Source organism: Apodemus sylvaticus, chromosome 16 (assembly GCF_947179515.1).
Source record: "Apodemus sylvaticus chromosome 16, mApoSyl1.1, whole genome shotgun sequence".
Taxonomy (NCBI): Eukaryota; Metazoa; Chordata; class Mammalia; order Rodentia; family Muridae; genus Apodemus; species Apodemus sylvaticus.
In genome coordinates this window covers 60,911,364-60,932,503 of record NC_067487.1, presented here as the reverse complement: position 1 = coordinate 60,932,503, position 21,140 = coordinate 60,911,364, and the positions used below count along the sequence as shown (strand labels likewise).

Genomic DNA, 21,140 nt, shown 5'->3' with positions numbered 1-21,140 from the left:
TGAGCCTGATTCCCAGCACACCCCAGCCAAAAACTAACAACAGGAAGAATTTTTCAGTCAAAAACTCAGCAAGTACCAATAACGTGCTGGGCCCTAAATAAGAAATACTTTCCCCCACTAACTAACTCCTCAGTGAACAGCGACTGTCTGCCCTGGGAAATGAAGCATGCTAGGTGGCACTTCTCCAGACCGCCAACATGGCCAAAGACCTGGTAAACACAAGAGACCTAACCTGAAGAATATGCGAAGGCCGCCTACTACACCAACAAAACAGATTGATAAGATTTCTGCCTTCCACCTCAGGCTAACTTTAATTAATGCTCTGTTCATCAAGAACTTGTGATCCAAACTACACCATTACAATGAAATAGGACATAAAATCCTATTATCATTTAATAGGATTTTATAAAATAAAATCTTATTAAAATTTATATCATATTATAGTACATAAAAATAGAAATTACACTACAGCCCAATAACTAAAATAATAAGAAGCCCCTTTAACTCTAGGAGACAAAGAAGGACACCACTATCATCCCAGAGAGCAGTTACTTGATAAACATGGCTGTGAGTGCTGCCCATGAGAAGGGCACAGGCTTAGACCCAAATGGATCCATACTCATTTTGTTAGAAACTTTATCTTTAAAAGATAATACAAATGCTATGAATCATTTAACAAACTTCTGAACAACATGAAACTGTACTCTAAGTGACATATCATGACATACATACCCAATGAAACAAAGCATAAATTAATTTTACTTACGTCATTGGATTGTTATCTGGAAGGTAGTAAATGAAGTCTCTCATAGTCATTTTTGAACGATCTGGTGGTCTATGGCTTTCATTTGTAGCAAATTTGTTTTTCCATTGTTTCTATATACAGAGATTTTATAAATAAAATAATTTCAGATGTACAAAACTCAAATATAAAACCCAGTGCCCTGAAGTGCTTTAATCTTATCATTATGCCTAATTTTAAGAGATCATTTATCACCTGAATATTGTATTATAATCTTAGTAGCTTTTCTTTTAATGAAGAAGAATTAGAGATTTTATTAAAGATGTTTTATTGTGATGTGTTTTATTTGTGTGTATCCACACATGTGCGGGTATCGGTACATTGCTGTGCACAGCCCCAAGGAGGCCGAAAGAGCACTAAGTGTCATCTTCTAACTCTCTGCCTCCTCCATTGAGGAAGGGGCTTGCACATTGGTTACAGTAGAAGCCAGGAAGCTGCAGTGATCCTAGCCCCTCTTGAGCTGAGCTTACAGCCATCAATGGAATGCCCAACTTGTCACACAAGTGCTGAGAGACAGGCTCCAGCATTTCAGATTAACCACTGAAGCACTTCTCCAATCCTTTATTTCAATTAAAGAGATTTAATATGGGCTTCATGACAAGAGGTAAGAGAGAGGGAGCACTCTGAAAATGGTAAGACATTCCTAAGAGAGCACAGGTATAATTTTCGGAAAGATGAGTCACCTCTTAATAGTTTCTTAAACCCAAGAAACTGACACTAGATAAAAACCTCAATATATTACAATTCTGGAGCTAGGAATATAGCTCAGGACTGCAGCACATGCTTCGCATGTATGAGGTCCTCATCCAATCCCCAACACTACCAAAACAGGGTGTTCTATAATTAAACAGCTACCATTTGTTTGTACACTATTTTCTAAATATTAAGACATATTAGTTCAAATGTACTAAGAATCTTCAAAGCCCTCCAGTGAGGTAGTGATATTATTACTGGTAATATTTTACAAGTAAGGAAAGACGAAGCTTTCCTTAAGACTAAGTACAAAAAGACTAAGCTACCATCACAGAGCTAATGAGGATCAAAGCTAACGTGTGAAACTTAAGTCTCTAGCTGCAAAGCCAGCCTTCCTACTGCTCACTGCACACTGCCATCAGTTAAAAAGAACACACACTCTGCCACATGTCTTCTGTAAGGGTTTGTCATAGTTCACTTTAAAACACTACCAATTCATATTGCTCAATTACACTTAGTTTAATTCAGATAATTATTCCACATCATTTAGACATTTTTATAAAAACTATTTTCATGTATACATGTGCACACACACACATATGTATAAAAACTTATTTCTTGGGGCTGGAGAGATGGCTCAGCGGTTAAGAGCCCTGACTGCTCTTCCGAAGGTCCTGAGTTCAAATCCCAGCAACCACATGGTGGCTCACAACCATCTGTAATGAGATCTGATGCCCTCTTCTGGTGTGTCTGAAGACAGCTACAGTGTACTCACATATAACAATAAATAAATCTTTAAAAAAAAAAAAGCTTATTTCTTGCTGTCACCAAAACTAATGAAATAGTCAGGCTTGGTGGTGCACACCTTTGATCCTGATGCTGAGGAGACAGAGGCAGAGGCAGGCGGATTTCTGAGTTCAAAGCCAGCGTGGTCTACAGAGTGAACTCCATGAAAGCCAGGGCTACACAGAGAAACCATGTCAAAAAAAAAAAAAACAAAAAACCAGTGCTTAAAAGCACTGACTACTCTTCCAGAGGCCCTGAGTTCTATTCCCAGCAACCACATGGTAGTTCACAATCATCAGTAATAAGATCTGATGCTCTCTTCTGGTGTGTCTGAAGACAGAGACAGTGTACTTATATAAAGCAAATAAATAAATCTTAAAACAAAACAAAACAAAAAAGGAGTGAAAAATATAAATGAATAAAATATTTTTAAACGACTTTCAAGACAAATGTGGCACAAGATTTGGAAGGTTGGGTCAGGAGAAGAAGACTGGGTCAGGAAGATAGCCTAGACTACAGGAAGGCTGGGTCAGGAGGATAGCCTGGACTACAGGAAGGCTGGGTCAGGAGGATAGCCTGGACTACAGGAAGACTGGGTCAGGAGGATAGCCTGGACTACAGGAAGGCTGGGTCAGGAGGATAGCCTGGACTACAGGAAGACTGGGTCAGGAGGATAGCCTGGACTACAGGAAGGTTGGGTCAGGAGGATAGCCTGGACTATAGGAAGACTGGGTCAGGAGGATAGCCTGGACTACAGGAAGGCTGGGTCAGGAGGATAGCCTGGACTACAGGAAGGCTGGGTCAGGAGGATAGCCTGGACTACAGGAAGACTGGGTCAGGAGGATAGCCTGGACTTTAGGAAGGCTGGGTCAGGAGGATAGCCTGGACTATAGGAAGACTGGGTCAGGAGGATAGCCTAGACTATAGGAAGGCTGGGTCAGGAGGATAGCCTGGACTACAGGAAGGCTAGGTCAGGAGGATAGCCTGGACTACAGGAAGGCTGGGTCAGGAGGATAGCCTGGACTACAGGAAGGCTGGGTCAGGAGGATAGCCTGGACTATAGGAAGGCTGGGTCAGGAGGATAGCCTGGGCTACAGTTCACTCACTCACCTTCTCCTTTCTCAGTTCCTCTTTCAACATCTCTCTCAGTTTGCGGGCTTTATATATTTGGTATCTGTCTGAACATGGCTGTTTCTCTTTTGCTGGACTAGGGTTTGGCTGCGGCGCATCGTGATTAACTGTAGATGAGGGGCGACTCTGTGAGGGGGCACTGCCAGGAGGCTGGACAGGACTAGTCGTGCTTGGCACTCGCTTTCTTCTCTGTGAGGCAGCACAGGACGGCGTGCTGGACCCTGCAGCATTAGTCTCATCACCAGTCTTCTCATCACTATTGGAATGAAAAAGGCAAAGAGACATCGTGACTCATCTTTTTGAAATCCTAGTTTTAAGACAGTAAGGTCTCAGTGAACAAAAAGAAAAACAAACATAAATCCAGTAACTTTTCAGAGGTGTGTTGATTACAACAGAGCCGCAATGAACACTGCTTTACACTTTCTCAGCTTTAAGTGGTAGCTCAGACTAACATTCCTAGCACTATGGAGGCTGAGGTAGACAGACTGCCAGGACTCCAAAGCCAGTCTGGGTTACACAGTGAACTCCAACAGGCTTGAGCTACGTACTGGGCAAGACTCTCAAAACTAACAAAACTACACTAGAGAGATGGCTCAGGGCTTAAGTGTACTTCTTCTCTTCAGACTTCCCAGCACTGACATCCTGGGAACAAACACCTGCAACTCTGACTCCAAAGCTTTGACACTTTCTAGCCATGAATACGTGTACACATGTGCCATTTACAGTCACACACACACACACACACACACACAAACACTTTTTTTAAAGCTAAACAAAATATCAATTTAATATATGTAAATTCTAAGGAAAATTGCTATTCTTTTTCAAATTCCTAAGCACAATACAAAACATTAACAAGCTGGGCAGTGGTGGCCCTTTAATCCCAGCACTTGGGAGGCAGAGGCAGGCAGATTTCTGAGTAAGAGCCCAGCCTGGTCTACAGAGTGAGCTCCAGGACAGCCAGGACTATCTTGAGGAAAAAAAAAAAGCAAACGAAACAAAAAAGAAAACATTAACAAATCATCTGAATTCTTTGAAGTGCCAAAAAACTAAAAACCCCAAAAAACAAAACTAAGTCACTGAACAGAGCTTAATAAGCCAATTTTTAATAACTCGATAGCTGAGAGGATTGGCTCTTTTTGTTGTTGTTTTGCAATGTGTTTGTAACCTCGATACTCAGAAGTGGAGGCAGAGGGATCAGAAGTTCAGGACCACCCTCAGCAACACAGTGAGTCTGAAGCTAGCTTAGGCTGCATGAGACCCTAGCTCAAACAAACAAACAAACAGAAAAAGCATCTAGTCACGTTAAATCAAATCTTGGCTATGGTACAGATTAGCTTTAAATCATTAATAAATGGAGCTGGAGTCATGACTCAAGGTTAAGAACACTGGCTGCTCTACCAGAATACTTGAGTTCATTTTCCAGCACCTAGATAGCAGCTCACAACTATCTATTAGTTCAAGAGAATCCAAAGTCGTCTTCTGGTTACCATGGGCACCAGGCAGATGGTGGTGCACTGACACACACAAAGGCAAAACACCCATGTACATAAAACATTTTAAAAGTATAAGAAAAGCCAGGGGGTGGTGGCGCACGCCTGTAATCCCAACACTCTGGGAGGCAGAGGCAGGCGGATTTCTGAGTTCGAGGCCAGCCTGGTCTACACAGTGAGTTCCAGGACAGCCAGGGCTACACAGAGAAAACCTGTCTCGAAAAAACCAAATCCAAAAAAAAAAAAAAACAAAGAAAAGTTTTTTTGTTTTTTTTTTTTTAAAGTTTAAGAAAAAGTATAAGAAAAATCCCAGCATGGTGATGCACTCCTCTCTCCACAGTCCTAGGGACTCAGAAGCAGGCCTGAGCCCAGCCTGGTCTACAGAGCAAGTTCCAGAACAGCCAGCGTTACACAGAGAAACCCTGTCTCAAAAAAGAAAAGAAATCAAACGGACAAGAAAAGTTAAGGAAAAGAAAAAGAGAACAGGAATGTAGCTGAAGAGAATTAACATTTCTTTCTTTCTTTCTTTTTTTTTTTTTTTTTTTTTTTTGGTTTTTTGGTTTTTTTTGGATTTGGCTTTTTCGAGACAGGGTTTCTCTGTGTAGCCCTGGCTGTCCTGGAACTCACTCTGTAGACCAGGCTGGCCTCGAACTCAGAGATCCTCTGCCTCTGCCTCCCAGAGTGCTGGGATTACAGGCGTGCGCCACCACCACCAGGCGAGAATTAACATTTCTAATAATGTACTATAGTGTGGTAGGATAACTTGGTTGACAACATTTTTTAATCACAAGACAGTTATAAAAAAGATCTAGAATGCTCTTGACACAAAGAAGTAATAAACTTTAAAGTGATATATCATTGCCATGACACATTGTAATACATATTGAAATAACACATTGTACTCCATAAATATGTACAATTACTTTGTATCAGTTGAAAATTGAATGTTAAAAAGGAAATAAAAGGGTTAGAGAGATGATTCAGGGGGGCTGGAGAGATGGCTCAGCAGTTAAGAGCACTGACTGCAATTTCCAAAGGACATTGAGTTCAAATCCCAGCGACCACATGATGGTTTACAACTATCCGTAGAGATCTGATGCCCTCTTCTAGTGCGTCTGAAGATAACTACAGTGCACGCATATACATAAAATAAATAAATCTTTAGAGAGAGAGAGAGAGAGAGAGAGAGAGAGAGAGAGATGACTCAGTGGTTAAGAGCACTGGCTGCTCTCCAAAGGGCCCAGGTTCAATTCCCAGCACCAAAATAGCAGCTCACAACTGTTTGTAATTCCAGTTCCAGGGGACACAATACTCCCACACAGAGATAAATACAGGCAAAAACACCAATGCACATAAAGAAATATAATAATAATGATAACAATTTTAAAAGGAAACTAAATCAATAATTTAAGTCTACTTTTATATTTTATCATTAGTTCCGTATAAAAATAGAAGTGGCCTTAACATATAAAATAATCTCTTCTAAATTCTTTCCTTAGAGCTGAAGATAGATAAAACTCAGTCTAACATGCTTGAGGCCCTGAGGTTCAGTCCCTAGCACTCCACTGTAGCTCTCAGAATGTAACACACGAATCACTGGCACTTTATATGTTCAATGTATACTCCATTGGTTTCTACAACTACCAAAATGAATGCTCTCAACAAATAAGGAACAAGGACCAGGGCCATAGTTAAGCTGGCAGAGAGCCTGGACAGCATGCAGAGTCCTGGCTTTCATCCCCAGCACTACATAAACCAGCCATAAGGGCACACATCTGTAATCCCAGTATTCCGAAGGTAAAGCAGGAGGATTAGAAACTTAAAGGTGTCTTCATGCATAGTGAGTTCTAGGCCAACCTGAACTAGATGAAACTGTACCTTAAAAAACCTGCTGGACCTGGTGGCTCATGCTTTTAATGCCAGCACTCAGAAGGTAGAGACTTCCAGGGAAGTCAAAGCTACATAGTTTAATCTTGTCCCCCCCCCCCAAGAGACAAATTATCTGTGTGTACACACACACATATATACATATTTTCACGCATATGATGTACTCTTATTGTCAACTAAAATACTCTAGAGCATGTCTCACGACTATGGCCTATGACAATTTATAAAATACCAATCATTATGCATTCCTACATAGTTAACAAAAATTTCCCATCTCTTTTCCAATATTGGTATTTTTATTCTAAGCAGAAAATTTTCAAACAGATCCAAGTAAAAGATGTTGAAATCATGGTGCATTGTTGGAATGTCAAAGAAACTCACAGACCAACTCTGGTTAATAGAAGAAATGTTACTATGTAAACATAATTTGCAGCATCTCCCTGTCACTTAAAGTGATTACCTACTATGATTTACTGGCTTCCTCCTCTGACTATTATAAAACACTACAGTCTTCATATTAACCCGTCACATCTTTAGTTTGTACCATCACCTTTTCTCCATTGTTTTGTTTTTAGGGACAGGGTCTCACTATGGAGCTCTGGCTGTCCTAGAGCTGGCTGGGCTCTGCCTCCCTATTGCTAGGACTAAAGCTGTGACACTACACCTAGCTCTCGTCACCTTTTTTTGAAACTAGTAAATTTAGTGAACTATTCTGTCATATCATGTGCAAGGCAGTTTAAGTAATCATATCTGATCTACAATATTGTACCAAAGGAGGTACTAACCTCATCTAACAGAGGAATACATTTTCCCTGAGGACAACCTACTTAAAGTTGTTAAACTAAGTTGCTAAACTAAATTCAAATGTGATATTTGTAGCTAATGCCAGGCGTCTTGATTCCGGAAGCAAAATTGCAATAAATAAGTATACACGTGAGCCGGGCAGTGGTGGCACACTCCTGTAATCCCAGCACTCTGGGAGGCAGAGGCAGGCGGATTTCTGAGTTCGAGGCCAGCCTGGTCTACAGCGTGAGTTCCAGGACAGCCAGGGCTATACAGAGAAACCCTGTCTCGAAAAAACCAAATCCAAAAAAAAAAAAAAAAGTATATACGCACAAACCCAAATAAGTAACCTAAGCGTCTTCCCTTTGACAAATGTTGCAGGTCTGGCTCAGTGGCTGGGTGCTTGGCTAACACACATGAGGTCCTGATTCAATCGCATCACCGGCGTGGAGGGAGAAAAAAATTTCAATCAGCATGGGTTTTAAAAAATATTCACAAAATTAAAATCCCAAAGGGCTTTCAGTGTAAAGCACTCCAGGACATTTAATTAAATTTCCAAGTTATGGTGCGTCTATATTCTTGAGTTCAAAATTGTTAAGCCTGGATTCCCATTCCTGTAAGACACTGTCTCCTCAAGAATCTTAAGACAGAGTCATGGTAGTCGCACCCTCTGATCACGGAATAAAACTACAACTGGAAGTAGTTTCATCCAGCTCAAATCAAAGGCTTGTTGCAAGAGAGGCACTCCGTGGTAAAATCCAACAGCTCGGCTTCACAGAAGACCTTACCTGCTCCCGGGAGCCTGTTCCTGGAGTTCCGCTTCCCCGGAATCCACCGCAGGCACATCTGTGGGCTCCGCTGGCTTCGGAGCAGACTCGGGGGCAGGCTCGGGAGGCCTCGGAGCCTCTGGTCCACGCTGGGGATTAGGAGCGGCGGAGCCCCTGGTGCCTACACCAGGCCTGACATTCGGCTTCACGCTAAGGCGTGCCCTGCGGAACATGGCGGAGCCAGGGGGCCGAGAGCGGCGGCTCCACGGCCGCGCTCAGCCCAGAGTCCCGGCCGCTGCCCGAGAGCTGGAACTCTCGCCCTCCCACACGGCCCCAACCACCAGCCCAGCGCCGGCTACCGCAGCTTTGCGCCCCCTCCACCTCCTCCGCTCTCCCGCCACCGCCTCCTCTTCATGACCCTGCCACACTAAAATCTAAGTTTCTCCTCCCCGCGTCCCGGCTCGCGAAAGGCGCCGGAAGCCATGCGTAATCATTCGGCGCCGATGAGTGACGTCATGCTCCGGGCGCCGGGAGCCATAGCAACTGCAATGCTCTGTAGCTTCGGCTACCTGTGAATGAGAGATTTTTTGACTCGAAGACAGATATTCTTTCTCTTGTAAGACCTCGGGAGTTGTTGAAAAAGAGCAGAAGCAGCTGAATCCTCCGGTTCAAACTTTTACATTTTCCCCGTGGTGTTTGAATCCAGGACGCCTCACATACCCTGCATACTGGGCATGCACGCTGCCACGGAACTTTTAAACCCAACCCTACTTAACTGAATCTTTTATGAACTATTAAGGAGTTCTCGAGAAGAGTCAAAGTGTGCAAGAATGCAGAACACGGTGGTGCGTGCCTGCAATCCCAGCACTGGAAAGACCGAAATAAAAGAGGTCACGAGTTTCAAGCCCTGGACTATCTAACAAGACTTACCTCAGAAATACAATAAGATAAAATAGCATGAGAGTAGTGCCTTAACACCAGTGCATCCCCGGAACATAGAGCCTCTTTGTTTTAGGGCTTTTGAGGCAGGGTCTCTTATAGCCAAGGTTGGCCTTCAACTCTTGATCCTCCTGCCTTCACAGGCTCAATGTTGAGATTATAGGCATGCATGTGCTACCATACCCTACTAGGAAAAAAGTTTTAACTGCAGAGGGAGCAAGTGTGTGTGTGTGTGTGTGTGTGTGTGCGCGCGCGCCAGGGAAACAAAAGTTACAGGTAGTTGTCAGACTCCTGATATCGGATGTTGGGAACCAAATTAGGGCCCACTGGAAGAGCAGGAAATGGATCTGTTGAGTCATCTATCCAACCCCCAACCTCCGCCAAGAAACTTTAAATTGAATTTAAAAAAGTTGAAATTCTGTATAAAGAAATTGCAAAGAGAAGCTGTGAAACACCTCATGGGAAGAAGACATCCACTTTTGTATACTTTAAAATAAAAAACCATATTGTCCGTCAAAATGATAATACTCAAAACTTTGCACTTTAAAATAAAAACCGTATTGTCTGTCAAAATGATAATACTCTAAACTTTGCACACTAATGTGAGCATTCTTAATCTGCTTCCAGAGATAGCAATGGAGCAATAAGTTTATGTTATAGAGGAGAAAATACAAAATAAATGTACAAGATCATGATGAGATTTCAAGGGTGATATAACAGTCATTGGTATTGGCAGTAGGGCAACTTGACAAGAAAAATAGGTATTAAATTCCAAACCAGCCTGAGCTACATGAAACCCTTTCAGAGAGGCATACAAACATACATACATACAGAGAGAGACAGAGACAGAGACAGAGAGACAAAGAGGCAGAAAGACAGAGACAAAGACAGACAGACAGATTGTTTTTGACCTTTGCCACCTTAGTTCTGGGATTAAGAGTGTGAGCTATCATGCAGGGTTCATAAATCTTTGAAAATAGAAAGTTAAAGGCAGACTGGCCTATATGAGACCCTGTCACTCACACACACACACACACACACACACACACACACAAGAGAGAGAGGAAAGGGAGGGAAGGGGGGGAACACAAGGGCAGGAAACCTGAAGGGTTGGGGTGCAGTTCAGTATTGAGCATCAAATGAGATGAAGATGCTCACGAAATCTCAAAATGCCAGGAGTGATAACTAGCACATGTGTGTAATCTCATCACTCCAGAGGCTGAGGCTGAGACAGGGGAATTACATGAGTTTGAAAAAAGTCTCTTCTGAATATCCAGTTCCAAGGCAGCAAAAGTTACAGATCAAGACTTCATTATGCCAGGCAGTGGTGGCGTACACCTGTAATCCCAACACTTTGGGAGGCAGAGGCAGGCGGATTTCTGAGTTCAAGGCCAGCCTGGTCTACAGAGTGAGTTCCAGGACAGACAGAGCTATACAGAGAAACCTTGTCTCGGAAAAAAAAATCCAACCCCCCCCAAAAGACTTCATTAATAAATAAGTACTTGAGAAATAATACCATGCTAAAGATACCTCAGGAATCTTGTAGTCACTGCTGGAACATACAGTTTTCTACAGCAAGTTCTTATGCAAGGCCTTTTCATAATCCCGTGTTCCCCCTAAGAATCTAAGATGTCACAACTTTGTAGATAAGAAAATCAAAACGATTTAGATTTAATTCCCTACTCATAAAGGCATAAAGCAGAAAATTGATTTTATAAACATTTTATTATGTTTTACATTTGTATTTATAGATGTATGAGTAAGTTTTCTTGCATGCATGCATGTGCACCATGCACACATGTCTGGGGGTGGGGGCCTCAGGACGGTGAGAGGGCAGCATCAGATTCCCTGGTACTGAAGTCATGGGTGGCTGTGAGCCACTCTGTAGGTGCTGAATAACATCTCTCCAACTCTCCCACCCAAAGTAACTTTTACTTAAATATATCACAAGACAGTTGTTACACAAGTTTGTGAAGTAAGTTGTTAGTGTTATCGGTAATTCAAAATTCTACAATTTGGAGGCTGGAGACATGGTTCAGCAGCTACGCACTTGCTGCTCCATCATGAGGACCAGAGATTGCATCTCAGTAACTATGGAGGTGCTCCCAAATGCCTCTCATTCCAGCTCCAGGGAAGATTTCTCTAGTGTTTTCCATGTCCTCCAGGGTCTTGAAGACAGAGTCAGGATCTCATCACATAGCCTTGGCTGTCCTGGAACTCTGCTTGGTGTGTAGACTAGGAATTCACCAAGACCTATATGCTTCTTCGTCTGAAATTAAAGGCACACACACTTCTGGTCGTCTGGCAGAAACTCTCAGTGTATTCTGTGTGCATGGTGTTCATCCTCGTAACCTCGTACCTCAAAATAATAGATAATTTCAGATATACATTCACTCAAAATACCTATATATGTAAAATAGATTTTATACATATAAAATTTAATATGTATATTATTGCTTTGTTTTTAGCAAAGGAGAGAGAGTCTCACTAGACAGAACAATTTAGCCTCATATTGCCTTAGTCTTCCAAGTGCTAGGATTACAGTCATATTCCACCACTGGGTTCCTTTTTCTTCTGAATATGATTTTTTCTAGGTTTGGGGATTCAAATCTAGGGCTTTGCATACTCTAAACAAGTATCTACCATTGGGCTCTATTCCTGATTGATACCTGATTGTCGATCTCTATATACAACTGGGCCAGAGAGTCCTTCCTCCTCATTGGGTACTCAAGAAAGGGCTGACTGAATAGCCGCAGTTCTGAGCAAGACAGGGTATGAATAAGGTGAGGAGGGTCATAGGTGTGCAGGGCTCTCGGAGGATAAAAAGAGCAGTAAGTAATAACATCCTGAGTGCTACTGTATACCGCACTTCACCAAGCATCTCTCTTTTCTTGTATGTTCATGTGTATCTTCATGTGTGCACAGTGCATTCGGAGGTAAGAGGACAACCTTAGGTATCACTCTCTTCGGGAGCTGTCCACTTTTTATTAGACTTGGGCTATCATTGGCCCAGACCGCACCTAGCAGGCTAGGATGGCTGGGTACAGAGCCTCGGGGTTCCACCTGACTCCACCTCCCCAGTGCTGGCAGGTACTACATTCATCTTTTAATGTGGGCTTTGGGACAAGCTCATATCATTGTCACCTTACCAGACTCATATTAATCCGGTGCGAAGAAAAAAAAATGGTTTCTTCATTTTAAAGGTAAACAGAATTTATATAATGAAATAATATACTCTAGTTGACAAGACTAATTGGTTAAACTAGGCTGCTTTCTTTTCCTTCCTATCTTCCTCCCCTCTTCCTTTAGGGCTGTACTTTCAAACCAGTCATTCCTTCTTTTGATGCTTTTTCTCTAAACTAGTTGACTCTATACATTAAGAATTGTAAAGGTCACGTTAACACGTACAGTTGGGGTTCACCGTAGCATCATCTATTTTAAAAAAATATTCCACAATAAAACTTTTTAAAATACCCAGGTAAATTCGGTGTCCAGACTATCTCAGTTTGTAAGAGTGGACAGGTAAGAAAGGAAGTCTCAGCTCAAGAAATGGAACTCAGGGTGTCCCTCATGATAGGCAAGCATCCCCCTGCCCCATGAGCCACACCCCTCAGCCCTAGGCAAGCATTTTCACTTGCTTCAGTTCTTATGTAGGTTACAAAGTTATTCTGGGCTACTTTGGATCCCATCCAACCAGAGTGCCTGAGCTTAGAGCTAAAGTTCTGCCCATCCGGAGAAATGTGCACTGACAGGCTTGGAGCCCACATAAAACCCTCTCTTCTGTCCTTGTTGGGTCATTTCTGCCAGAGGAGGAATGCAAAGCCACCTTTCGGGGTTGCTGCTAGGTAAGGAGGGTGCAGGATGTGTGTGTGTGTGTGTGTGTGTGCGTGTGTGTGTGTGTGTGCGTGTGCGTGCGTGTGTGTGTACAAGAAAGTTAGGCATACTGTTTCCTGCTTGTTATTAAAACCGCGTGGCTCGGCGTGAGGAAGCGAGCGCGCGCAGCCGCCTCGCTGACCCGGGACGCGCTTCCCCGCCTCCGCCCAAGGCGCGCGGGGGGCGGTGGAGCGGCCGGGCGCGGTCGCTGGTCGGCGAGCAGTCCGGGGCGCGCACGCGCAGTGGCTCACCGGCCACGCCGCGGCTGTTGTTGGTCGGTGGGCGGGGCGGCTGGCTGACTGGGCCGGGCGTCGCACCGAGGGCCCTCGCGGGGCTCAGCCTTCCTTAGCGCCGGGCGGCGACGCCTGCGAGCGTGCGAGCCGCCGTTGCTTCTCCAGGTCGCTGTCTTCCAGTCTCCGGCCGGTGGTCAGCATGGCCCGTGAGTCTGCCGGCCGTTGGGAAGACGCGGAGGGACGGCGCCGAGCGGCTGGGAGGAGGGAGGGACACACACGCCACCTCCGCGTGGAGAGGGCGGGACGCCGGCTGCAGGTGGGACAGGTGCCCGCCTCCCGGGTGCGGGTGTGCGTGAGGACCGCACCCACCCGAGCGTGTGCGGCTGCGCTGCCCTGCGGGACCCCTCCGCCGCCGAGAGGTGGCGGGCTTCTGAGGTCTGGCGCCCAGGGTGCCCTCCAGCTCTTTTGTCCTCGAAGGTGACGTTCCTTGAGCTCAGCCTCTGCCGGCTTTAACAGGCAAACTGATCCGGGGCTGGGTCTTCACAAACCTATTAAAGCGAAAACTTATTTTTGAGTGAGGCCTGTGTTCACAAACTACTGGAATGGATGGATGGATGGAGAGATAGATGGGATGGATATATAATATATACATATATATATTATATATGTAATTTTATTTTTGGTTTTGGATTAAGGTTTTGTTGTGTAGCCCTGGCTGTCCTGGAACTCAGTCTGTATGTAGACCAGGCTGGCCTCAAATTAGATCTGCTTGCCTCTGCCTTTCTAGTGCTCTGCTTAAAGGCGGCTAGTTGACACCTATGCTGATGTGATAATATACTTAACTTCTCTAGTGTTTCTGCCTAAGCTTTCCTCTTGTCAGTCTGGGAATAACTAATACTCTGCTTTCTTGTTGATCACAACAAAACTTTAAGGCTCATATAAATAAGGACTCTTTAATATTAATTATTCATAATTTTGAGGCTGGGAAAAGAGCATGACTGTTTATCATTGTAGGTGGGAATCAAAGAGAAATTGCCCGACAGAAAAATATGAAAAAAACTCAGGAAATTAGCAAAGGAAAACGAAAAGAGGATAGCTTGACTGCCTCTCAGAGAAAGCAGAGGTGAGTAGTGCTCTTAGAGTGGTCATGTCAGTGACGGTTTGACTCCTGTATTTTCAGAATGAATGAAGAACTTGTTTAAAAACCCTTCCAGGAACTGAGCCTCACCTGCAGTTAAGGGTTAACACTGTGTGTCTGTGTAGCTCTAAGTACACTGAAACCATGCTCTGTAGCTATTGTCACCCGGAAGCTATCAGGTTTGCAGAGAATCTCTCACAGCAACTGCAAACTGAGAGCTTCATTGTAGAAAATAACAAACATCCTCCGTATGTAAACACTGTTGCATGAATGGGATACAATGTTTCCAAAACTGGCAGCTTGCCCCAAGAGATCGCTGTTAAAAATAAAGTATGGGCTTCTGGAGTCGATTGGGGATGGAGAGAATGTTTGGACACAACAGTAGCAAAAAGACTTTATGCTACTCAGAGGCCAGCGTAGGCTAAAGAGACCTAAAGACAGTCCTTGTCTTAAAAAAGTGGGGAGGTGGGCCCTGAGGAGGCCGCTTGGCAATAGAGACCACTTGCCTAGTGTCTGTAGGGCCTTGAGGTTTAGCCTTAGCACTTCAGATGGTTTTGTATGGCAGATAACTGCCACGCCGCACTTTAATGCCCTGGGCAATGTTAATCAGTTGTTATCCTAGGACTCAGGCAGATGTAAGAGAATCAAGAGTTTGAGGCCAGCCTGGACTACATAACAAGATACTGTCTCAAAGAAAGATAAATGCTTTGACGTTTGTTTACATTCATTTTGCCTGTGTGTCTGTGTATCTATGTGTCTTGTTGGCCCAAGAAAAATCTTTATTTTTTTTGGATTTTTTTTTTTTTTGAGACAGGGTTTCTCTGTATAGTCCTGGCTGTTCTGGAACTCACTCTGTAGACCAGGCTGGCCTTGAACTCAGAAATCTGCCTGCCACTGCCTCCCAGAGTGCTGGTATTACAGGCGTGTGCCACCACCGCCCAGCTCCAAGAAAAATCTTAAATGAGGTCTCAGATGATCTTATTCCAAAGCAGAGGAGAGAACCTGGAGGCATAGTTCAGTGTCAGATCACGTGTTTTGCATACTTGAGCTGCCAGTTCAATCCCAGGACCACACATACCCCAAAAAACTTTAATTCCAATCTATAAGTTCTATCATTCCATAGAATAACAAAACCGGGACTTGGGGCACTCGAATCTCGTCCTCTTTACAAGCTCTGTGAGGCCAAGAATCTCGGCTGGAGATGGACCTCAGTGCCATCGGCCTCCTCATGCCTGGCCTCTGTGTTCACTCCCCTGTGCTGAAAGAAGGTGATATTCTAAAATTTAAAATATACCTCACATTCTGGGGATGTAACCTAGGACCTTTTAGCCCTATCACGGAACCACACATACTCTATATTCTGAAGTGAGATTTCCTTGTTCACGCAGCGCGCATGGAGGCTAGGTGTGCTTCACTGTGGCTTGTTACTGGTCTCAATCCTTTACGTGGGCATCACCTTGGAACCTCTGATGACTACTAACACCACTACTGTAAATCCTGTGGCAATTTATTTTAAGATGAGACTTGGCATGGGAAAAAAAAACCCACGTTGACCTGGTTTCAATCCCAGCACTGTGGAAAGATCAGGAGCAACACATGCTTGTAATGTCAGAACTTGAGAGATAGAAGCAGAAAAATCAGAAGGCCAAAGTCATCTTCAGTTCATACCAAGGTCAAGTTTAAAGACAAGTGATCTAGTGAGACCTTCCGTGCTTGTGGGAGTATGCTAGGGCTGAAGCTGAGACTCAGCATCTGGCAGAGCCTTTGTCTAACGTATATAAGGCTCTGATCTTGGTCCCTGCTCCTTCTCTCCTCCCTTACAAAGCACACTAAATAAATTATGACTATCTCTGTGTGTTAAACTATAGTGGAGACCTCTTAATGACATCCTGAATGTAGGGGGCACGCAGGTCCTCGTGCTCACAGATAAGCACCAGGAAGATGGTAATGTTAAACACTCAGGGTTGTCTTGTCAAAAGAAGGCATGTCTAAATCATTTTCCACCCAGAAGGCTGTGAATGGACTGCTGCCCTTTATGCTATCTATGCAGCCAGGACACAGTGGCTCCTCAGACCCTTATCTTGAGCTTGTTTGTCTCAGTAAGTTTGTAGCTTGGACCTTTCTTTATCTTGAGCCAGTTTCCTTGGTTAATCTACATAGCCCATCTTTATGGAAAATATCATTTGTACTTGCCTAAGAGTTTTAATGTAGTCAGCTCTTAAGCTTTGTTGTGTACACAGGACTGAGTCAATTATCACCAGGAAACTTTTGTCCAGATCGTGCTTACTTAAATATGCCTAAAATGAACTGCCCAGTAGTAGATTCTCAACACTGGCCTTTTTACCTCACACAGTTGTTACTTTGCTCGATTTGTTGGTCACAGAAATTTTCACACCTTAAGTATCACTTTATGATAGTTACTGAGTTCATGTGTGCGCATGCTTCAAGTAATTATAAGTGTACACACGTGTGAGAGTGAATATAGAGGCCAGGGGTTAGTATCTTTCCTCCACCACTCTCCACCTTTTATTTTTGACAGCATCTCTCACTAAATAAGAAGCTGATTGATTTGGCTAGATTGGCAGACTGATCTACCTCTCTACGCTCTGCCCTGCCAGCCCTGGGGTTAGATACATACCACCATGCCCTGCTTTCTACTTGCATTTTGTGGAGGTTCTAACCTTAGATCCTAGTGCTTGCACAGCAGGAACTTATGAACTGAGACATCTCCCCAGCCCCAGTGACAGTTACTAACAAATAAAGCAACGAGCTTGCCTTAAGTTTCTGTTAGCTCGCCCTGGAGTAAGAAGAGTGTAGATCAGTGATTCTGAAACGTTCTTTTTATTGGGGAACCTATTCTGGCCTGTTTCAGAAATAGCCAGTGTTTGCTTAGCCACTCCCTTAGTGCATGCAAGGTGTGACATATTATCTCTATCATTATGACCCTAAAATGGTACTCACACCAGTGTGGAGAATAGGAAAGTGAAGCGCTGGTTTGGTTTTGTTTGGTTTTGTTTGAGACCCAAAGTCTCACTATAGCACACATTTGAACTTGTAATTCTTCTGCCTCAGCCTTGCATATTCTGGGTGCCAGGCATTAATCGCCACATCTGGCATGTAGCTCTGAACTTCGGTAGTATTACTGATGTCTTACAGCAAATACTGCAGAACTTGATTTGAAACAGAAAAGTAACTATTGTTCTTTTCTACTGAATTCATTCCTCTGTAGATTTTCCTTTATTTTTCCTATTGTGTTTTTAGAAATGTCTTATTATAGAAGTAGCCAATACTGAACCAAAGTCTAATTCTAAATTTAGGCGTTAACATAGGAAAGACCCCTGATTTTGAAATGGCCAGACGTTGGTATTTGTGTGATTTAACGCAAACTATTTACTCTTGTGCCTGTTTTTAATATAAATTTTTTAAAAAATGTTTTTATTTTATGTGTACAGATATTTTGCCTGCATGTGTGTATGTTCACTGCCTGCATGCCTGATGCCCATGGAGTCAGAAAAGTTATTAGGTCCCCTGGAACTGAAGTTACAAACAGTTGTCAGCCACCATGTGGTTTCTGGGAACTGAACTCAGAACTGCTGCAAGAGTAGCAAGTGCTCTTAACTGCTGAGCCATTTTGCCCCTTTCTGAGCCATTTTGCCCCTTTCTGTTTTTTAATATGAAACACAATAATAGTAGCTGAAGAACTATTAAGTAAAAACAACAACAACAACAACAAAAACAGAACCAGGAGGACTTTGCCCATAGAGGTTTGGCTTGATCTCTCTTTGTTTTTTTGAGACAAGGCCTCTCACTGTATGTCAAGCTTGATGGGAACTCAGTATGTAGACCAGAAGTCTGGGCCTATGAGTGAATTCTCATGTTTACCAGCTTTTGTTGTGAAAACCTTGTTCCTTGATTTAAAAGTATTGAGGGATTAGAGGTAAGTGGGTTTTGAGTTAACTGGTTGAGAGTATCAGAGGTTGGACAAGAGGAAGAAGGAGGAGGAGAATGGAGAAGGCACCAGGGGAGGAAATGTGCCATTAGCACATGGGTGGAAGAAACAACAAGTATGTAGGGTACACTGCTGGGGAGGTAGCCAAGCCAGCACTCAGAAAAGTAGATTGGGGTGACCCCCGCCTCCAGTAATTGTCACACCCAAGTAAAATAACATACTCTGAGTCTCTCTTATTTGCAAGCTAATCGGGAATAAGCTTTAATTGGTTGAACTATATTGTGGCACCCAACAAGGGACAGAGAACCAAGCTATCTGAGTCAAATTACCAGATAGAAAGGCAGAGGTCTCCCCCAAAACACAGCTTTGAAGCTACTGCAGAACAAAACACAAACACTGCTTGGGACCAGCCAACTACAGCACCCAGGAATGATGTGGTACTTACTCTCTAAGGCTACATAATCCAATAGCATCAGAGCCCACTCTACAGAGAGCTTCCAGGAAGCTGCCTCCCAGCCCAAAGTGCAGGGCAGAGTTGCATGCTGGGACACAGCTCTGAACGCAGCACCTGGCTTGACCCCACCTATCTAGGCAGGACACTGAGCAGCCAAGCCCCACCCTCCCAGTCATCTACACACTGCAGCAGCTGAAGCCTAGAATTGGTACACAGGCTGCTGATTGCAGTTCAGGCCTATGCCCTGAGCCAGCCACACCAGGGGCTTGGAGCTGGACTCGTGCAATTTCCCCCCCCCCCCCCCCCCCCCCCCCCGTAGAGAAAAGGTCACGAATAGGAGACAAAGGACAACACCCAGCTTGGGAACACAAAAGCCACTGGTTTGTTTGTTTATTGTTGTTTTCTACATATGAATAATATACATATGAATACATATACATATGAATAATAAAAAAATTCAGAAACTATTGCAATGCCTTAAATGGAACAGCAGAGGGAGACAAAGGCACCGAATACTCCAGATTAGATAACAGGGTTGGAGACACATAAAGATGATCAAAAACAATAAAGACTTTTTGGACTTGAAATAACACTATTTTGAATAGTTCAAAATAGTTACTACCTAGAATTGGTAGTAATCTTAACCTTCCATGTATTGGAACCACAGGGTGAACCACCACATTCAACTGAGGATGTTGAATACATACCTATGTAATATATTTTAAAAATATGGAGTCCAGTGCTTGTGAATGAGGCCCTGGATTTGATGTCTAGTGTCATTAAGTATAATTTTTTTCTGTTTTGTGTTTTTTTAAGGAAGAGGATGCATAAGTACTCATCTGTCCCTGGTTAGCCTGGAACTTCCTGTGTAGTAGAGTCAGACCTTAAACTTCTGATCCTCCTGCATCTGCCTCCCAAGTGCTTGAGTTGTAGGAGTGCACTACCACACTCAGAAAACACTAAATGTTAAAAAAGGATTTAAAAGTGTAAGTGTGGGTCCCACTAACTAATGGATCACCTAGCTTGGGTAGTTTGGTCGTAGTTCATAGTTACATGATACATGAAGATTCAACCAGGGAGACACAAGGATTAAGAAAGTTCTTCAAATACTGCAAATTTTAAGTATTGATTATTTGATTTGTGGCTTTTAAAAACATGGATTATTGTAATTCCAGTACTCAGGAAATGGAGGCAAGAGGATAAGGAGCTCAAAGTTGTCTGGGCTGTGTGTCAGCTTAAAGACATCCCTAGCTACAAGACTTATAACATTGATATTGTAGTCCTAGGCATATAGGAAACTTCCTAAATGCACAGAGGCAATGGCAGGTGGGTTTCCATGAGTTGAAGGCCAGTTTGGTCCACATAGTGAATGCAAGGGCAGCCACAGCGACACAGCGAGACTCCCCTCATCTCATCAAATGAAAGAGCTTTGAGATAATTTGCCCACGGCCATCATAACAGTGGCATGGTGTTCAAAGGTCTGACTTGAATGTTTTTCCAGTCTTTGCTTTTCTATTTGTCTACATCCATAAAAATGTAAAAGCATGAATGTTTATGTCTTCTTTGAATGTGCCAAAAGGGTTATATATAGGAAACAATGAAAGTATTAAGTCAATTTTCCCTTTTCTTTATTTCAGGGATTCAGAGATCATGCAGCAAAAGCAGAAGGTAGCCAATGAGAAGAAATCTATGCAGACAAGAGAAAAATGATGATTGGCTTTTTGGAAAACCTGGGTGCTATTGCCAGTGGGTGCATCATATGCTCTAAGATCAAAATTTCACAGAGTGACTAATCATTACATGTGTTATAACTTGTCCTTATAAAACTATTTTAAACTTTACTTTTCAGCCTTGCTTAATGTGATGTTTTAAGACCATTCATCAAAGAATAAAGAACTGACCGTGCATGTAACATATTGGTGAATATTATTTTTATCAAAAGAGAATGTGTATGCAATTTATTAAGTAGGTCATATAATACTTACATTTGCATTGCTAGGACCACAGGACCTAACAAGGATAAGCTGAGGGAGGAACAACTTGTCTCATGGTTTCAGAGGATCTCACTCCTTAGAAAGGACAGTGGAGCAGAGCCGCTCAGCTCATAGTAGTAGGAGCACATCCGACGGTTCACATCGTGTCAGGAGCTCCTGCCTGGACAGGAACCTGGTTAACAGTCAGAGTCCTATCCCTAATGACCTACTTCTTCCAG

The 21,140-nt window shown here is 43.3% G+C and overlaps 2 protein-coding genes across 5 annotated transcripts in view; one reads left to right on the top strand and one right to left on the bottom strand.

Annotated features, from left to right (window-relative positions):
* Positions 1 to 8,773, bottom strand: part of Bdp1 (B double prime 1, subunit of RNA polymerase III transcription initiation factor IIIB) — a 94,749-nt gene extending 85,976 nt beyond the window's left edge. For 3 of the 4 annotated variants that reach the window (XM_052159355.1, XM_052159356.1, XM_052159357.1), the window contains exons 1-3: positions 8,364 to 8,771; positions 3,392 to 3,668; positions 767 to 876 (exon numbers count right to left, since the gene is read on the bottom strand). In XM_052159355.1, the coding sequence (XP_052015315.1) occupies positions 767 to 876; positions 3,392 to 3,668; positions 8,364 to 8,575 (599 nt within the window). In that variant the 5' untranslated portion in view covers positions 8,576 to 8,771. Of the gene's footprint in view, positions 1 to 766; positions 877 to 3,391; positions 3,669 to 8,363 lie in introns of all 4 variants that reach the window. The other variant, XR_007973671.1, reaches the window with a different exon arrangement.
* A 4,522-nt stretch (positions 8,774 to 13,295) lies between these two features.
* On the top strand, positions 13,296 to 20,840 carry Serf1a (small EDRK-rich factor 1A; the record flags this gene model as incomplete). Its single annotated transcript, XM_052159644.1, has 3 exons — positions 13,296 to 13,593; positions 14,402 to 14,510; positions 20,566 to 20,840. Coding segments are annotated over 3 exons (480 nt in total), but the record flags the coding sequence as incomplete, so codon positions are not given.
* Positions 20,841 to 21,140: the final 300 nt, after the last annotated feature.